Here is a 20,153-nt window from a genome sequence, read left to right as displayed (position 1 = left end):
AAGTTGGCCAGAACTGTCATTTCTACTTTACTTCCGTTTACTTGCATGAACGTCATCCCGCTGTCTCTAAAACGTTTAATGCTACAAACGTTTATGTCTCTGAAGGCTATTATCAAAATATTTGTAACTTAACTTGGTCGAAATTCAATTTATGTTAAGAATACAATAGAAGGATATGATATTAACTGTTTATACATTCTAATATTTACAAATATTGACTTTATCTAAATTTAATATACGATATTCCTACAATTCACCCGATGCAACTGGGGTTATCTTTTTCAATCGATATTAGGTTTAGTGGGATTATGCTGCACATTTTTACATGAAACAAAAAGTTATAATACCGTAATAAAGTTGGTATTATATAAGACATTTAAGCATCTTTAATTACACTAAAAGGGCTATGATTGTTGACCCCTGAGCCAGAACCAGTGTTTTATATCTCACGGTATATAAACTTTCATTAAATTCTAAAAACTTTAGTCGTTCAGTCAGGCATAGATGCCAAGATCTATATACAGTATACAAATGTTTTCAAACGAGATAAGTAACTTGCTAAGTTAATGTATAAGTGCCATTGGAGCGTATTCTAGTTACGGCCGCTGACGTGTAAAGTTTAGGAAAATTGTGTTTCGTTTGATATATAGTTGTGAAAATATGACAATATAAAATGGCAGAGGATAACTTTTTGACCGTTGGAGACAAAATATTTTTATATACTGAACATTGCTCCGGTTTTGTTCATGCATTTCAATCAAGGTAAGCGTGTAACATCTCAAATTATTGCATCTAAGGCTGGTAAACATTATCTCATCTGCAAACACTGATTATTGGGACTCCTTTCAATGTTATGCATGTTCTCCGCGAGGACGCTAAATTTTTTATTACTTCACAAAAAAACGTTCCGGTAAAAAGAAATAGTAAGAAAAAAATAAAATAAAACCAAAATTACCATATATAATGTTATCATTTTCCTCTTAAAACAGTAATTGTTTAGGACAGCAGGCAATGGGAGTTTTTTGTAAAATTGATTTGAAATATTGCTACGGGAATAAACTCCTCGCTCGTTTACCTCAATTTGTTTTTCAAATTTTTTTTTTAGAGACGACCTGTTCTTAAAATTCTTTGAAAAAAGCAAGGATTTGTATAGCATACAAATCCTTGAAAAAAGCTTAACTCTTTTTAATGGATAGTCATTCTTGTAACGATATCTTCCTTTAGATTTTTAAACAGAGCAGACATAACCTTTTAATCGTTATATTCACACAAACACAAAATTTTATATTTCAGTTCCCGTGATAATTACGTGCTCGTAAACTTTTTTGGTAGAAAAGAGGTAGATTTCAAACAATTGTACCATGTTCAGGGCTTTGTAGAACACTCTGATAATTGGTGTATGGAAAGAACTTTAGTGTTCGTGTCTACATGAATATTTCCAAATATTTTGAATCAATATGCAGCAGAGGTTAACATCTTTTAAAATGTCAGTGGAACACGCTTGTTATGTAATTATCTCAATAAATAATTAAAAAAAAAAGACAATATGCTTTTCTATTTATATTTCAAATAACATAGTTTTAAAGATACTACTTTAAAAATGTACGAGTGTGGTTTCGAAATAACTTAATAAGTTTGGTTACCTACGCAAAGTTACAAACTATTGATTTTGTTACCTTTATCAAATAAAAAAGAGTTACACGTTCCCGCTTCATCAGTTTACATACTAGTACTGAACAGCAGAGATAAATCTAAGGTTTAATCATGTCAGTCCAACTGTACATTTCACATTTCTTATAAGAGAACACTCCTTCGAAAGCTGATATCGCCTTGTGTAGTGCCAACAAATAACTATTTTGCTTTCCCTATTGTCAATTTTCCTTTTTTGGACGGTGATGTTCCTTTGGTACCGTCTTACGGTGTTTATATATCCCAACTCGTTCGCTATGCCCATGGCTGTAGTGACGTTTTGGATTTCAATGAGCGTAATCTATGTATTACTGGTAAATTATTAAGTCAGGGATTTCGTTACCACAAATTACTTAAGACCTTTACTAAATTCTTCCATAGATACAAAGATTTGGTTTGCAACTTTGGCTGTACCTGTAGAAAACTAATTTCAACGAACTAGCACATCCTAAATTCTAATGTTATGTTGTTTACCGAACCCGGAAATTTAGATACGATCCCGGTAAACTTATCAATCCTTTAAATAAACTTAAAAAAGGTTACCAATTCAACACTGTAATTAGATCTTTGAATATTGTTTTTATTGGTATCAATATTGATTTTGTTATCAGTAAATTAAAACAAAACCATACTAAATATTAGTTTTATACACATATGAACTTTCACGGTACTACAATATGTCGATACCTATATTTTGGCATTGCACAAGGTCATGTTTTCTGTGTTAATGACGTCTTTACACTAAATCCATTCCAATTTTTAAATGTGTACTGATTGGTATTTTGTCTTAGATACATGATTGTTTTTGATAAGTTGTTATTGAATTTGCACTAGCTGTCAGTAACTGCAGGTACTCTCAGATCTGTACTTTGTGTCTTTTTTATGTTAGGGATGTATAAATACCCTGCCACGTCCGGTCTGTGCTTTTGTTTGATAGTTTTCTGCTTGGTATCAATCTGATGAGTTTAGCCTTTTTCGACTGATTTTAATAGTTTGTTCATATGTTGTGCTGTAACACCACTGTCCCAGGTTAGGGGAGGGATGAGCGCTCACAAACATATATAACCCCGACACATTCTGTATGTGCCTGTTCTTAGTCAGGAGCCTGTAGTTCAGTGGTTGTCGTTGGTTCATGTCTGTTTTTCGTAAATTGTTTTGTTAAAAGTTAGGCCGTTTGTTTTCTCAATTGAATAGTTTCATATGTTTCATGCCGGGACCTTTTATAGCCGACTATACGGTATGGGTTTTTTTCTTATTGTTGAAGGCCGTATGGCTGCCTATAATTGCTTACATTCACTTCATTTGAACTTTGGTGGATATTTGTCTCATTGGCAATCATACCACATCTCCTTTTTTTATACACATATATAGATGCGTTATCAATGACTTGGGTGTTTTTTTGCTAATAAGCTAATAAGCTCCACACATATATTTTTTATGTCAAAAGGTCAGATGTCAAAATGACCATCAACTTTGGTCAAACGTTTTCTGTATTCCTGTCCCAATCCAGGAGTCTGTAATGCAGTGGTTGCCGTTGGTTGCTGTCTGCCATTTTTGCTTTACGTTTATTATATATAGCATCAATCATGCCATTGGTTTTCTCTTGTGAATCATTCACTGGACCTTTAATTGCTTATTTCGGTTTTGCTCATTGTTGAAGGCCGTACGGTGACCTATAGTGATTTTACATTCTCCTCAGTAGGACTCTGGTGGATATTTGTCTCATTGGCAATCATACCAAATCTCTTTATTTCTAAATTCAAACAATAAAACTGGAAACTGCTAAAATTCAGAAACCGTTAAAGTTGCAGAATAAGTACTGCCTGTCCACTTTAAGCCTACTAGATTAACTTTTTCGTCGTTTTCACGACTATAAGTAATGTACGATTAAAGTTTAAGTTACGTGAAAAAGGCGGATTGACCTTTTTCCACATGTGTTTTTCTTATAAATAGATTTGATCAGCTTGAAAAAAATAAGTATCCACGTGGAAGAGTTATAGTGATCCACAACGAATTTGTTTTATGGCAAAATGCCAGACAATGTGGAACACGTTTGTGACTGTGTCAAACAAGGCAGCAATATTTAGCGGATATATATAGTTTATTTGTTTTTCTCCCAGTATATGGAAACGGATAGTATAGTGCACATTTCTAGTAGACATACAAATCTTGTTACCGACGTTGATAATTTAATACAAAAAGACAGGAAATACGAAATACAACTTGATTACAATGGTGAAAAAAATACTAGCATATCCTCTAACCCGCGGAGTCCCTGTGGTCCCAAGTTGATTTTTTTGTAAAGGTTTTTCTTGACTTTTAATAGATTATAAACCGTTGAAACGACCTTAAAATAAAAAAGATATATTCATATCTCAAGAGATACAATAAATTCAATATCTGTGAAACAGATTAAATGTGAAGGATTTACGAATAAAGTGGCGAATTTTTTTTTTCTCTTTCAACTCATTTTTTTTTAAAACCTGTCCTCAAAATTTTTATTTCAAATGAAATGATACAAAATGTATATATGGGGTATTTGAATTCTTTATTTTCCAGTTGAAATCAATTCAATATGTCTCGATATGTTTAAAAAAGAATTGATGAACAGGTTTTCAAGAGATGGCACTCAAGTACACAAAAGCTCACATTTTTATACGAATGTCACAAGGCTAGAATCTTGTATGTGATTGCCGTTTTCTAACTGTTTTGTCAATTTAGTAATTTCGCGTTCATTTTTCTTTGTTTAAATTTGACCTTACAACATGTTGAGGTGATTTAGACATTTACCCTTCATATGAGTGTCAGGTCACTGCAACTTACCGTAAAGATATTAGACAAAGATGTCTAGGCTAGTTTAACCAGAGAAGCTTATAACCTCTCTAGTTTAATCTTGTTGTTGAGTTGTTGCCTCATCATGTGATGTACACCCACAGCCTCTTGCAATGTTAACTTACATATGGATAGAGATGACCACGTATATGTTTAAGAACTTACCTTACTTAATACTGGAAAGGTTATAAAGGCAAATTATTTCAAATATGTTTATTTACCAGTTAACGCCTTTTGCGTATTATAGTGACTAAAATTATAAAACAAGCATCAGTGACTTGTGAATAAGTCTATAAAATAAGATACTTTTTGATTGGATTGTTCTATTGCAAATTTAACGTCAATAATTGTGATGGTTTGGTGCTGAAAAGACATTTATTTATTTACTTTAAATCAATTTACGATCTTTATTCTATAAATCTTATTGTGGAAGTACAAGTGTGGACACAGATGAATGTGGATAGTATGTTTGGATGTTTGACAGTGTTTTATATGACAAAAGGAGTTCTATGTTTTTCCTACATGTTGTTATTAACTGTTTGGCACGATGACAACCAACCTGAGCATGAGGAGTGTTGTTTATTTAATATTTAGATTTTATGTTCAATACGGGCATGGAAGAGACACTGCATTAATTACCAAATGATTATGATAGAATATTTTCCACATCTTTGATTTTGGATACATTTTGTAGCTAGGAGAGCAACACATAATAGGTTCTTTTTTTCATGTGATTTTTTTTTAAATGGGAGATGATATCCGAGAACATGATATCAGGAGGCTGTAATTCAGTGGTTGTCGTTTGTCTATGTGTTACATAATATTTGTTTTTCGTTTATTTTGTGTACATAAATAACATAAATGACTATGTGTTATGGGCTTTGCTCATTGTTGAAGGCTGTACGGTGACCTGTAGTTGTTAATTTCTGTGTCATTTTGGTCTGTTGTGGAGAATTGTCTCATTGGCAATCATACCACATCTTTTTTATATGTATTTGCTCAATATTTGTATGGTTCTATTTATATTACTTTGTGGTGGATTTTAAGTATCATTAGTAAAATATTTTGTTAAAATGTCGAAATTGTTTCTCAGATTAGAAGACATTTATTGGTTTTTAGTAATGACAATGCCTGACATGATGCTTGGGGCTAGAATAGCTAGAAAGTAAACTTCTGTGTTGTTTTTTTATCAATTCTTTGATAACATCTCCTCCAAAGCTGGCAGAAGCAAAAAAAAGTTTTGACCAATATGAAAATGATATCAACAAAAAAACCTTTGTGAGCATGCTTCAAAGACTCATAACTGCTCCAAAAGTAATCTGATAGAATTTCAAGCATGTCAAGTGGGTATTATGAAAATCTACTTAATATGTCTAAATATCAAAAAAGTTATAGTATTCAATATGAAAAAGGTATTGCAAAATTATTCTCTTTTCAATTTTTTTTGTTATATGGATACAAATATAAATGATACCAATACAGTATTTGTTGTGGTATGAAAGTGTAGTAATTAACATTTACTGTAACAATGTTAATTCACACAAATTAAGAAATAAACAAATGAATGAAAAATGTTGAACATGTACAATGAAATATAGTTTTAGAAATCAATTAGGCCAGATAGGCCTTATAAATTTTGCCCTTTTTTTTCAACATACTGAATGACCATTTACACTCAGGACCGAGTCATCAGTAGGCAGTACAGATGTATTAAAACAACCTAGCATCATATTGCTAGTAGCGAGTGTAGCATTGTCGGGTAAATTTGTTCTTTTTTTTAAATTTGGTTAATGGACAAAAAATGTTTGGTTCAAATCATAATAAAATGCTTTTATCTCCTTATTACTTACATTGTACATAGAATGGATACTACCCTGACAAATCCTTGTACATGAGAGTTGTCTGTCAAATCTTTATTTCACAAAGAATGAATTGCATAACAATGAACTGAGCTCAAAGCAAAGCACTTTAATAATACACTTAGACAAAGAGCTCAATCCAGTGATATACTTTGTACTACAGGTCCTTCATGAACATCCTATCCACCAAAACCATATCTCACAAACATGCCATACTACATTTACATGGTTGGATCAGAGGTCCTGAAAAAGACATGAATTTTATTATCGTATATTAATTATATATACACAGGTTAAAAGTTATATACTCCAATGGCAGTCTTTCCTGCTAAAATGTCATGTGTAGAATGTGATATACCATTTTTGGGTCTATATGGGTACTGTTCTTTATATTTATTAGGTCATTTTGACACAGCAAAATATATAGAAAATGTTAACTTTGATCTGGAAATTGAGTTCTTTTTCGCAAAATAAACCCACTAAAACTAAACTTCGAATGCAAAAGACCCCTAAATGGCTAACAGATATTGCTATAAAGAATAGTCCATGATGATTCTTGTTATTAAAGAGTTCATGAAATGTACACCGATTCTGTCAGTTGAATGGACTAGAATGAGATAAGTTATATAAACATAAAGGTTTTTTCAACAGTTGTGGTGTAAATTAAATCAGTTTTATTTTATGGTTGACATATTTAAGTATATATGTAGATCATTGGCTTTTCAACACATTTTTACAATATCGATTATCTATTTATTGTTATGTTGTTGGTATTTTTCACCTTCCTAAAACAGTTTTAACGCAACATGAACACAAGCTTGATAGGGTGTCCTCACATATTTTGACGTTGCTGAAAAATTTTGGTTGACATATGTATCCTCTTCTCATCATTTTTCGTGCTATTAAGAATGCATACTGTCGTCACGATTTCCATTGAAAAGGCATGCATAGTACAAATTCATATGACGTACAAAAACATATGATCTGACCATATACATGTACATGTATGTATAGGTTATCAGCTTTTCTACACATATTAGCCAGTAAGCCGCAATGAACCTATTATGGCAAGTGAGCGCAGGTAATGAGTTAAAATGAATCAAATTGTGTCCTCAGTGGGGGATATTTTAAGGGATCTATATGAAGAAAACCTGATCATCTGTTTATCGTTCTTTTACTGGCTTTTTCACCTCCCTAACTTGGCCTGAGACAGTTTTTACAGACGAAAGGAAGCTTGATAACTACTCCTCACACACATGTATAGATTATCGGCTTTTCTACAGGAGTCATGAATATCGTAAAATGTTAGCCAGTGAGCAGGCCCGCAATGAACCTTTTTAGCGAGTGAGCCCAGCTAATGAGCTAAAATGAATCAAATTGTGTACTCAGTCACAGTTGGTGATATTTTAAGGTATCTACACAAAGAAAACCTGCTTATATAAATCTCAGTGGCGGATCCACAACTTTTCATAAAAGGGGGGTGGCCGCTGACTGACCTAAGGGTTGCCCACTCCCGTCATGCTTCCCCAGTGGCGGATCCGGGGAGGGTTCCGAGGGTTGGAACCCCCCTTTTTTTGGACGATCAATGCATTTGAATGGGGACACATAGTTGGAACACAACCCCCACACCCATTGTCCTGAGTTGGGAACCCCCCTTTTATTAAATGGCTGGATCCGCCCCTGCTTCCCTATAAAATCAACCAAATTTTCCCCACCCCCTGGATCCGTCTATGTAACTGTTTATCGTTCTGCGTAATACTGGCTTTTTCACCTCCCTTACTTGGCCCTAGACAGTTGCTTATCTCAATATCTGTTTATCGTTCTGTCACTGGCTTTTTTTAGACCAGAGACTCCATGTGTACAAACCTGACGTCAAACTCGTGTACTTACTTATAGTTACTTATAGTTGATTTCCAGTACAGGACCCCTCAAGGTTCCTCTTCACCAGACTCATAATTTAATGTTTTTCTATTACTGTTTTGTCCGTGACTTCCGGATATTTCTGCTCTGTAGTCATTATAGTATATCTATAGATTAGTGCTATATAGGATTCTTACATATTTTCATATATTTACATTTTTCCGGGTGAAATTTGAGTAGCCATTTGTCACTCCAGGATTCCATCTTGTTAAGGTCTTCTTGTAGAATTTGTCTGTCTTTCTGGGTTTTTATTATTCTAAAGATCTTGATATCATCCGCAAATAGGTATGCATCAGAATCCACTTGGTCTGGAAGATCATTTATATATAGAACAAATAGTAATGGTCCTAGTACTGATCCTTGGGGTATCCCAGATGTAACGTTAGCCCAGTCTGATTCTTCACCATTCACTATGACCTTTTGTTTCCTATCTTTTAAGAAGCTTGTTATCCACCCTACTATATCTTTACTGACAACTAGATTTTTGATTTTGGCTATTAATCTTTTATGAGGTACCTTATCAGAGGCCTTCATAAAATCAGTATATATGCAGTCTATGTCTAAACCTTGATCTAATGCCTCTGTCCACTTATCAATCACTTCTAATAATTGAAGACCAGTTGACCTCCCTGCAATAAATCCGTATTGCTTTTTAGAGAATAAGTTGTTCTTTTTCATATGCTCTATAATAAATTCACGCAATATCTTCTCCATTATTTTGCATACTACAGATGTCAAACTGACTGATCTATAATTTTTGGCTAGTGACTTATTACCCTTTTTAAATATAGCACTTATCATAGCATTTTTCCAATCGTTAGGTACTGTCTTACTTTCAAGTGATTGATTATATATTATACATAAAGGATTTGCCAATGATTCAGCGATCTCTTTTAGCAGCCTAGGGTGTAGTTTGTCCATACCTGGAGATTTATCTATTTTCAATGCATTTAAGTGTTTCAGCACTACTTCTTCCTTTATTTTCTGATTTGACATTACATTAGTTACTAATACCGGCGTTGGTGATGGCACTACTCCGTCAGGTTCCTTGGTGAATACGCTGGAAAAGTATTCTACTAGTAATTTGGCCTTCTTGCTATTATCCTCCGTTTTATCTGATTTTGTGTCTTCTGGATCCAGGTGTAAATCCCCAATTCCTTCTTTGGTTTTAGTTTTTGACTTGATATAACTCCAGATAGCTTTTGGGTTTTCTTTAGCTTTTTCAGACAGATTTTTCTCATATTCCCTCTTCAACTTATTTACTCTACTTTTTACTTGATTCCTTATCTTATTGTATTCTTTCCTCACATCTGGGTCGTTATTATGCGTTATCTTTTTTGAGAGGATGTTTTTCCTTTTAATTTTATCTATGGTGTTTTTATCCATTGGAAAATTGTTTTTCCCTCTACCGATTTGTTTCCTTTCTTTTGTTGGTATATATTTTTTGTCCATATCTTGAATTATACTTAAAACTGATCTCCAATTTTCGTTTACATCATTTTCTTTCTGTAGTAATTCTGACCATTTAATGTTATCTAGTTCTTCTTTTATTTTTATGTAGTTTCCTCTATTAAATAATTTAATTATTTTTGGTTTACTTTTAATATTTGTATAGCAACTAAAGTCAAATTTCATAGTGCAGTGATCGCTTTTTCCCAGTGGACTTTGGTATTCTAAATTTGAGATCATAATTTCCTCATTTGTTAAAATCAGGTCTAGGGTATGGGTGTATTTGTACCCCTCCATCGTGTTGGTCTTGTAACATGTTGAAATAAGAAGTTTTCTTGTAGATTCTCTAAAAATTTGTATTCATTACTTTCTGTACTTTCACCTGGTGAATTCCAACTGTCCCAGTTTATTTCAGGAAAATTATAATCTCCCATTAATAGGATATGTGAGTAGCCTTTACTACAAGCTTCAGTGGTAAGCGTATTTAATTGTTTAGTGTGTTCCTGTGATCTGTTTGATGGTGTTCTGTATATTAGGCCTAATAATAGCTGGTCTGACTGGTTTAAATTAATCTTAATAAATAAGTTTTCTTGGAATTCTGTATTCATTTGGACCTGTGATGCGTCCAGTTGTTTATCTATGTACAATAAAAGACCTCTGCCTGTGTCAACGTCTAGGTTTTTACCAAACATGTTGTAATCGGATACATCGGCTAAAGAATATTCTGAAATTCCTGGTTTGTACCGATTATTTTTAGGTTTAACCTCTGTAATACCAATTATTTTTGGTTTATCGTCTCTTGTTCTTACTGTTAATTCAGGCAGCTTGTTGAATAACTGATCTGCATTTGTGTATATACAGCTTAATTTGGGTAAAACTGTAAAATTATCTGTTTTTACATTTTTAAAAACCTTTTTACCATTAAAATTATTTACATTCTCTTTTCCTCTTTTATCTTTTAGGAGTCTAGCTTCCTTAATTTCACAACCTTCCTTGCCCAAGGTGGGCCCCTTACTTTGAAATGGTAGTCCCCCGAAATCTCTTCTTCGGTTTGTCTTCTCGCTTGATCCCACAATCTTTTCTCTTGCTCTCTTTCTGCTTGGGTTAGGTCGTTACTGACTCCCACTTTTTCGTATTTTGGGTTTGTTTTTATATAATGGATGTTTCTAAATAGGGTGATCTTAGGTTCTGCACTAGGTAATTTTACTAGGATTGGTCTATTTAGCTTTTCTTTGTTAAATTTCCCAAGTCTTTTAACCATTTTCAAATTTTCCTTATCCAGTTTTATTTTGCAGTCTGTAAAGACCTCGTTTAGTTTTTCTTTGTCAGTATTATCTCTTACTTCTTTGCTCTCGTCATCTATTTCTATGTACTATAAAAGAAGAGACAAATGATTTCACATTAAATCCTGTAACATTACATCTAAAGATAATTATAATCCAAAGTAAATTATATTACGATGTCAATGGACTAAATTCCCGCGCAAATGTCATCACTGGGATAGACCAAAACGAATTTTAGGTTTATGTATCATTCACATTCCGATCAATTTACTCAGTTACATAAAATATATTTGTTACGCAGATAGCCCTCAATACTATACACCAACTCGACACTGAAGCTAAAAAACCCTAAAACATAATGTATATGGAATCGTCCAAACGGATTACCTAATATTGATATAGGTGAAATATGTAGATTCAGAATTGTGTACACAGAAATAAGATCAGAAAACAATAACACAACTGTATAAAATCATTGTTTATTACATTTGCTTGCATAAGAACCATGAAGTTAAAATTTATAACGATTACGTTTATCCTGTCAACCCCTTTTCTTCATTGCATCAAGGCTTCCGTTGCTTTACATCGAGCAGCAATTCAACCAATCGGGGAATGTTAAGTTGGGACATACCTCTATTTTTGGAAGCGTGATCTTTACATCGAGGCTTGCGTTGCTTTACACCGAGGCCACAGTAGTTCGACCAATCGGGGAATGTTTATTTGGGGCATGTGACCTATTGAACTGCAGGTTTTATAATATTTTAATCGAAATTGTAGAAAAATGAAATGTTGTTAGTACATACAAAACAGAAAATGATGAATACTTTTAGTAAAAGATAATTTGGATCCGGGTTCTGTGTATTCACATCATTTGTACAACTCTCCTTACTGATGCCATTTTTTGGAATTTCTGTGACCTAAATGGTTCGTGAAAATTAAATATAGTATATTAATAAGTCTTTGTTCATCATTTGAAATTTGAATTGTCTCTCTTTTGGCGAATAGTTCTTGGTACTAAATCTCATTTTTTAATTCTTTTCTACAAAAATAAATAATTTCAAACTGGTAGAATTGTGGCCGAATGTGGCCAGTTTAGGTTTTGCCTTTTATGATTTTAGGAGTTTTTGTTTGTGTATGATTCATTTGAGGATTTACCCCTGGTACTACTTTTTTGTCTGAAACATTCCCACTGTCAACGTATATTTGTTCCGCCTAACAGATGTTCCACTAGAAACTTTGTTATAAACAATGCCGTAATATCTGTTCCTGTTGGAACAAATATTCTATATCATTTATTCCGTTAGGAACATATACTGTAATATTTATTCCGCTGGAAATAAAATTCCAGAATACTTTTTCCATTTGGAACTTATATTATGAAGGAACTTCTATTTCGTGACACCACTGACATTGTTCGAATTAAGTGCAAATTGTATTAAACATGTCGAATAATCATAATACAAAACGGTATTTCAATAAATCAATGACAAATAATACTAGTAGTATACAGTCTTCTTTTTTTAATTCTTTGTGCATTTCATCCACCTTCTGACCTTTGATAAATAACGGTTTTGTGTAATTTCCCGTCCTTTTTCATTTGTAGTATCAGAGACATATTTTATTATATGTCTCTGGTAGTATTGACATCGGTATATTTTCGAGCCTTCAAATCATTAGCGAAATAGATTCTAGACTGAATACCAACGCGTTGACTACTGAAAAATTGTCACTTTCGATAAGTAAAATTTTCGAATTTAATAATGCTCGGTAAACATTGCATTTTAAAGTTTGAAAATCTAACTATCTCTAGTGGATAAATATCGTAATCAACGGACGGTGTAGAACGACTATGACCATTCACGAGAAGACAAGTTGATGGAAAAGTAATTGTATATAATACAAATCCTTGTTTCATCCACTTGATCATCCTCTTGTGCCATGCCTCTATATTCTATATCAATTTTTATTTCAGAGGCATATATATAAAACAATGTATTGTATTACATGTCTTGTCTTCTCGTGAATGGTCATAGTCATTACAAACTCGCCACAATTCACTGGTTTATATAGATTTAAAGTTTCTAAATATATACATGACATAACACTTTAATTCTTTATTAAAATACAACTAATTGCATAAGGAATAAAACTAAATTTCATATTTAAATCCCACAGATAATAATTTCAGCCATAAGCATAAGTGTCGGAACATGTTACCTGGCGACAGGTAAACAAATTAACGTACCCGAATTGTAAGACGAGTCCTTTGTTACCAAATCAAGCATGATTTAAAGATAATACGGTTCACCCGATAGATATACCCGACAAATCGATCTATTTCGGTTATTTCCGTGAGAACAAAATTAGAACGTTGAACACATTTATCGGTTCTTTCCAAAAGGAATATAGTACTTAATGTGAAATACAAAATATATTGTTACAGGAATTTACATAACATTGTGATGATATGATGGTTTCATAATTAGGAGATATTTATAAGTGTAATAATGTCAGAGGACACATTATGTGTTGGCGATTCTGTTTGTCTTTATGCCACAGAGAGCTATGGATTTGTTATGTCCACACAATCAAGGTGGGTGTTTTAAAAGGTTGAAATCGATTTTGAAGTAAATCTTAGCATGATTGTCTTGATTTTGAAAATGAAAGTTTCTTATTGCCTATATAATAACCTAAAGAAGTAAGTGCCTCATTTACTTATGGATATATACGGCTGAAGAAACGAAGAATAGTATAAAGAACGAGTGATTAAATAAAGAAAAGAAAGCATTAAATAAATCCCTTCATGATGTTATTTTGAGCGTCTAAACTTATGCATAAACAACTAAACATTTGAGCTGGTATAGGGATTGTTGTCATCTTTCTAGTTTCATCGTCAGTTTTCATCATGTAAAGCATCTTCATTTTATTGGGTATAATCGTCTAACATACTCCACGAGATTTTCCGAAATACTTTAATTTCAAATAATGAATGGTAGTACATATCAGTTGAACATCTGCTTTTTGGAATAGCCCCAAACCGAAAAGTTGTGAATTCACTGAGGCTGTGTTTGGATATACGCCAGAGGTGGCCTATGGTTATCCATAGGTACCTTTGGTTTGATATTCTATATATCAAAATATCAAACCATGGGTACCCAAAGATACCTATGGGTAACCATAGGCTGCCTTAGGCGTATATCCAAACACAGCCTGAATCGCCTTTCTGGAGTAACCACCAAGTCCGTATGTATATCTATTAACCACTAGGAATGATTTGATTTGATTTGATTTTTGGTGTTTTAACGCCACTTTTAAGCAACGCTTTTGGGCTATTCCGTGGCGGCCAGTTTTTATTGGTGGAGGAAGCCGGAGTGCCCGGGGAAAACCACCGACCTTCGATAGGAAAACTGACAATCCTAGGCTGTGTTTGGATATACGCCAGAGGTGGCCTATGGTTATCCATAGGTACCTTTGGTTTGATATTCTATATATCAAAATATCAAACCATGGGTACCCAAAGATACCTATAGGTAACCATAGGCTGCCTTAGGCGTATATCCAAACACAGCCCTAGTCAAGTAAGATTGGAGTCGAGTGCACCCGCACGAGAGCGGGGTTCGAACTCACAACCTCAGTGTTGACTGGCTAGTGATTACAGTAGTAACTACTTAGACCACTCGGCCACCGAGGCCCCACACTAGGAATGAAGGCAATAGCATAAACAAATATAATAAGGTTACCTATTTTCAAAAGAATACATTTATTGGTCATTTTACTTATAAACAAAAAATCAGTTTACATTCAGGTATCAAATTCGTAGCAAACTCTCTTAAGTGGGGAACTGACAATTTCTATTTCTATATGAAAACACCTTATGATATAAAGGTATGTGATTTGTTGTAAAAGAAGTAAAAGTAGTCAAAAGATTATAAGATAGAACACACAGTTCTTGCTTAAAACATACCTATAGCTCAGCCCTTCACGTAATTAGACCAAGTTAAAGTAGGATTTATTAACATGGTAAAATATATATACCCACATACATTAAAACAACCGATGGAATAAATGCACACTAGCGATCACAATTTCCATTGCTTTTATTGGATCTGATACCAATTGTGATAAGTGTTGTCGCAGTTTATGCTACAGTTTCATTTATTAGTGTTTATTTGGCAAATAACACGGTTGACCTTCGTTTTAAAACAGTTTAATGAAGATTTAAATGCAGTAGAGTTCTAAAAATGGTACTAGTAGGCCTTTATTTGGCAAGTGGCTGGAAGAGCAGAGGGATCAAACAAAAGAGAACATCAATACCAATTATATCTACTGGTTGCTTTGATAAAGTTATTTTAAACCATAGCAGAAAATTTAAGTCGTTGGTCTTATCTCCGTGTAAATCCCACTGGCGAACATCATGTTCAAATATACTCTTACTTACTATAGTATCGAAATCATATATTATTGGATTTTGACTTAACAGATTCTATAAAGTACTATTTTTGCAATGTAATGACTATTGATCTTACGAGTCGACACACATGCAGTTTACCTTTGACTATATATACTATACACTATGTATTAACTCAAAGGTAAATAAGTCGGTCATGTTCACGTAAATCGATGATTTGCTTTGTATATTGAATTTCGAATATGGATTTCCAACATTTTCTCTTTTACAGCTTCTCATGACACTTTTTTTGTGAAAATAAACCTGAGACACAAATATGCGCAAAATATATAGGATAAGGAGAAAATTAATGACTTGGACGATTCTAAGGGAATATTGCGTGTACTGCCCTTTTTGGCCATTAAACAATACTGTTTGGTTATAAACCGTCATTAAAGCAGTAGTTTTTATACCACTTCATCCAGAAACAGTTTGTTAATTTTTAAACTTCATGAAAGACAACAAAACTATAAAATCTTAAAAAATGAAATTAGAATTCGAAGAAACCTTCAAAATCTTGATTTTCAATCTTCTATTAGTTTTGCAATTTAGAACCACAACTACAACCTGGTAGGTGGCAAAATATAGAAAGGGACAACTGACTATAATATATACGCCTAAAAAGTGTACACAACAACACCAATATTGAAAAAAGGAAACAATGAATATAAGTATCTATAAATATTTCGGATAACAGATATCCTTCATCAGTATTATCATGATCATGTAAAATAGATCACACCAATCTATTCTGATTTAACTAAAACAATCTTTAACGATATACAAATTTAAACCCGAACCAAGCTTGTATTATTCTACTATTTCAAAGTTGACGCAGGTTAAGTATTTACAACAGAGACTGCATAGATATGCATCCAAAAAGAATAGTTATGTGCGATATGAGCTGGTACAATTCTAAAATCTCACAGGGGACGAAAGTTAAGTAATTACAGCAGAGACTGCGTAGATATACATCCCCAATAAATAGCACTGTTCGATTCGAACTGGTATAGTTCTACAATTTCAAAGTTGATGAAGGTTAAGTAATTACAACAGAGGTTGCGTATTCATACATGCAAAATGAATAGCACTGTTCGATTTGAACTGGTATAATTCTTAAATTTCAAAGTCGACGAAGCTCAAGTAACTACAACAGAGGCTGCGTATTTATACATCCCAAATGATTAGGACTCTGCGATTTGAACTGATATAATTCTAGAATTTCAGAGTTGACGAAGGTCAAGTCGGAATTACAACAGAGACTGCGTAGTTATACAACCCAAATGAATAGCACTGTGCGATTAGAACTTCACCTTTTTATTGATCATATTTGTGACCAACGTTTTTAATTTCTTGTCCAAAATCTTTCCCGAGTGATTTTCTCCTCCCTAGACAAAGCAGTGTTGTGGTCTATGATGGTAAAAGTCATTCGATTGACATATGCCTTAGTTGTGGCTAGAGGATCTCAAATGTCGGCTGAGAGAAAGGTCTGGATTGCATTCATAGTCACTATACGATGGACGTTCATACGTTTGTGAAATGACTGTTCTGACTCACCAACATACTGTTTACCATGCATATACAGTGTAGAAGAATATTACAATAATAATAACTAAAAACGTGTCTAGATAAATAGATTTCCAAGATTGAAGGACCTTCAGGAGCCTAAATTTTTGAAAAGTAAAAGTATATATGTATCTGTAATGCTTAATGCATCCGCCCTGGAAATATATGTGTTAGCGGAAATAAGTGAAATTAGGCATTAAGCTTAAATCCTAGGCAATAAGCTGACGCCAAGGCAGCAGGTCTATTGCCTAAATAATGTTAGGTAAATAATGTTCTAGTATTTGCTTGCAAGTCCGACATCGTTTGTTTCCACAACCATGCAAGAACCCACAGATCAAGAGCCTGATTTAGGGGGATTTTGGACCTAAGAAACGCCAGGATAGTTTAGAATGTTTTTCGATTTTTTCCAATTTTCGCGGATAAAGTGTGATAACTTGTCAAATTTCAGCACGAACGGAACTCTTTTGTTGACACTTTTCTATAGATATAATTTATAAAAGACAAGATCACTACATATTAAGATTTCCAAGAACAAAAGAATATTCATTTCATACTTATTTTACCAACAGACACAACCCAGTTAAATTTCTAAAACTGATGTCATGTGATGGTAAATAAGTTCCGTAAAAAAAACTTTGAATTGAACATTCTCGAGATTGAATGCCATATATAACTTAAGCTGATTTAATATAACATATTACCCAACATCAAAATGTCCCATATTTAGTAAAGGGAGTTCAAATATCAAATATTCCTTAAGGGCCTAAACAAGCCCAATATCAAAGTACGACATCTGTACATCATTTTTGGTGTCATGATACCTGCATGTATATTTTACATTTTAGGACAATAACCTAACTTTGATATGAGTGAAAGGTGCTGCCGTGAGACTAGCCACGTCTGATTGTTCTGGACTCCAGGGGGCTTATTCACAAAGCATCCGTTAACTTACAGACCCGTTAATATCTCCGTTAAATTTCCGTTAATTTTAATTCGTATTCACGAAGCCCCCTGTATTCAACGCACCTTTTTAGGTATGTTCCGTTAAAACCGAAAAATAACGGGTACGTTAACGTACCCGGTAAATGGTCACTTGACAGTATTTGCTATACAAATAACTAAAGTGATTCGAAATCAGCAATTTTTATAATATTCGGTACAAAAAACATTTGTATCAAAATTTTGGTATACAGTTATGACAGTCCTACATCCTGTCGATACTGCACTGATATTTTGGCCTTGCACAAGATAATGCTTTGCTGAGACTGTCTATGACGTTTTTTTTACCAAATCCGTTGGATGTGTCCTGATTGATACTTTAATCTGGGAGAACATGATTTATTTATTAGTTGTGATTGTCTTTGAACTAGATTTTAGTAACTGAAAGTACTCTTTGGTCGTTACTTTATGTCTACTGTCTGTACATGTTAGTTGGACAAGTCTGGTGAATCCAGTAATTTCAAACTGTACTTTTTCACAGTTTGATCATATGTTGTGCTATTACACCTCTGTCCCAGGTTAGTGGAGGATTGAAATCTCACAAACATTTTACCCCGCCACATTCTTTATGTGTCTGTCCAAGCCTTTGACATGTAATTCAGTGGTTGTTGTTGCAGGCTGTCTTTCATTCTTGTTTTTCTTTTAGTGTTTTATCATAAATCATACCGTTGATTTTCTCGTTTTGATTGCTTCACATTTTGTCATGCCTTACAAGCTGAGTATACGGTATGTGCTTTGCTCATTGTCGAGGGTCCGCGTATGGTGATCTATTGTTGCTTACATCCACGTCATTTTGCACTCTGGTGGATAGTTGTCTCGTTGGCAGTCATACCAAGTATCCATATGTTTATGTACATTCTCATTAATAATCTGAGAGTGGCCGGATTATCTTATATATGAATCTACCAGATACATGTACAATCTGAGTAATAGCCAAACATATACAGTTTCAAGTACATGACGTAATTTGTATCAACAATCCTTTCTTCCTCCTAATTTTCTGAATAGCTATACGAAATGTAAGTTCTATCCATACGTTTAAAAAGTCTTGGCAACAGATGCTTCGACAGAATCATAATGTACAATTTATTTACTTTCCAAGTTTTAGATGATTTTTTTATAGGGAGCTTTTGACTAAGATATATATCATAAGTATTGTTTGTTGTGAGAGATGTTGAATATTTCATTTTATTCAGTATATATTTTGTAAAAAAATTGATAATCTTAATTTGCATAACATTCGACAAATTTTCCAGTTTCCTGTTTTCGGAGATTTCATGATAAAATATCTTAGTTTTTGACCCAAAATGATAATTTCTTGTAGTAAAATTTTGTCAGTTTCCGTAAACATTCGTGTATGTGAAGTTTAAAATAGAGTTACACTTGACAAATTTTCCGGTTTCCTATTTTTGATAAATTTATGATAAAATCTTAGTTTTTACCTCAAAATACTAATTTCTGGTCATGAAATTTTGTCAATTTCTTTACACAATCATGTTTGTGATGTTTCGAATAGAGTTTTAATTGTAATAAAAGTTGTTGCTTCATCAAAAACATAGATAACAAAATTTCCCAGTTCTCATCGTCTTTTTATTAAAAAAAACTGACGATTTTAATCCAAACTCATCTATTTCCACCACCATTATCTTGGTAGACTTATATCAAATATGATTACATCCTTGACACAAAAACACTTTGTTGTAGTTGACCTTAGATGAGTTTGGTTACTTTTTTTATCCTTTAGTAATGTCATATAGCTCTTTAACTGTTTAGGTTCTTATACATCCTTGGCTTTCAAATATTCGGCTTTGAGCGTTTCTGATGCAGATATATCCAGAAAAGCGCTTCAGACGCATGGAATTTATAAAGTGTTTTTTTTTCTTTTTTTTTGTTGCAATTTTGCTAATGCTTTAAATATAAGCCTTTTCAGCATAAATTGACTGGACTAAAAGCCACCAGCAATCGATTAAAAATGTTATTCCAAGGCATCGACGACTTTACCCAGGGAGATCAAAAATGAATATAAAGAAGTCAGATTTTACTATCGGTATGCCTAACAATAAATGCACCATACATATATGCCGCCAATGATAGTTTTTGTCATATGTT

At 33.4% G+C, this 20,153-nt stretch overlaps 1 protein-coding gene across 15 annotated transcripts in view; it reads left to right on the top strand.

Moving 5' to 3' along the window:
* Positions 1-603: 603 nt before the first annotated feature.
* Positions 604-20,153, top strand: part of LOC127737328 (inositol 1,4,5-trisphosphate receptor type 3-like) — a 178,312-nt gene continuing 158,762 nt past the window's right edge. For 14 of the 15 annotated variants that reach the window (XM_052247929.1, XM_052247920.1, XM_052247925.1 and 11 more), the window contains exon 1: positions 604-762. In XM_052247929.1, the coding sequence (XP_052103889.1) occupies positions 674-762 (89 nt within the window). In that variant the 5' untranslated portion in view covers positions 604-673. Of the gene's footprint in view, positions 763-13,335; positions 13,626-20,153 lie in introns of those variants that run through there. The other variant, XM_052247919.1, reaches the window with a different exon arrangement.

This window comes from Mytilus californianus, unplaced genomic scaffold, assembly GCF_021869535.1.
Source record: "Mytilus californianus isolate M0D057914Y unplaced genomic scaffold, xbMytCali1.0.p SCAF_4, whole genome shotgun sequence".
In the NCBI taxonomy this organism is placed as follows: Eukaryota; Metazoa; Mollusca; class Bivalvia; order Mytilida; family Mytilidae; genus Mytilus; species Mytilus californianus.
Note: the sequence above shows the minus strand (reverse complement) of the source record. Positions and strands in the feature narration are given on the sequence as shown.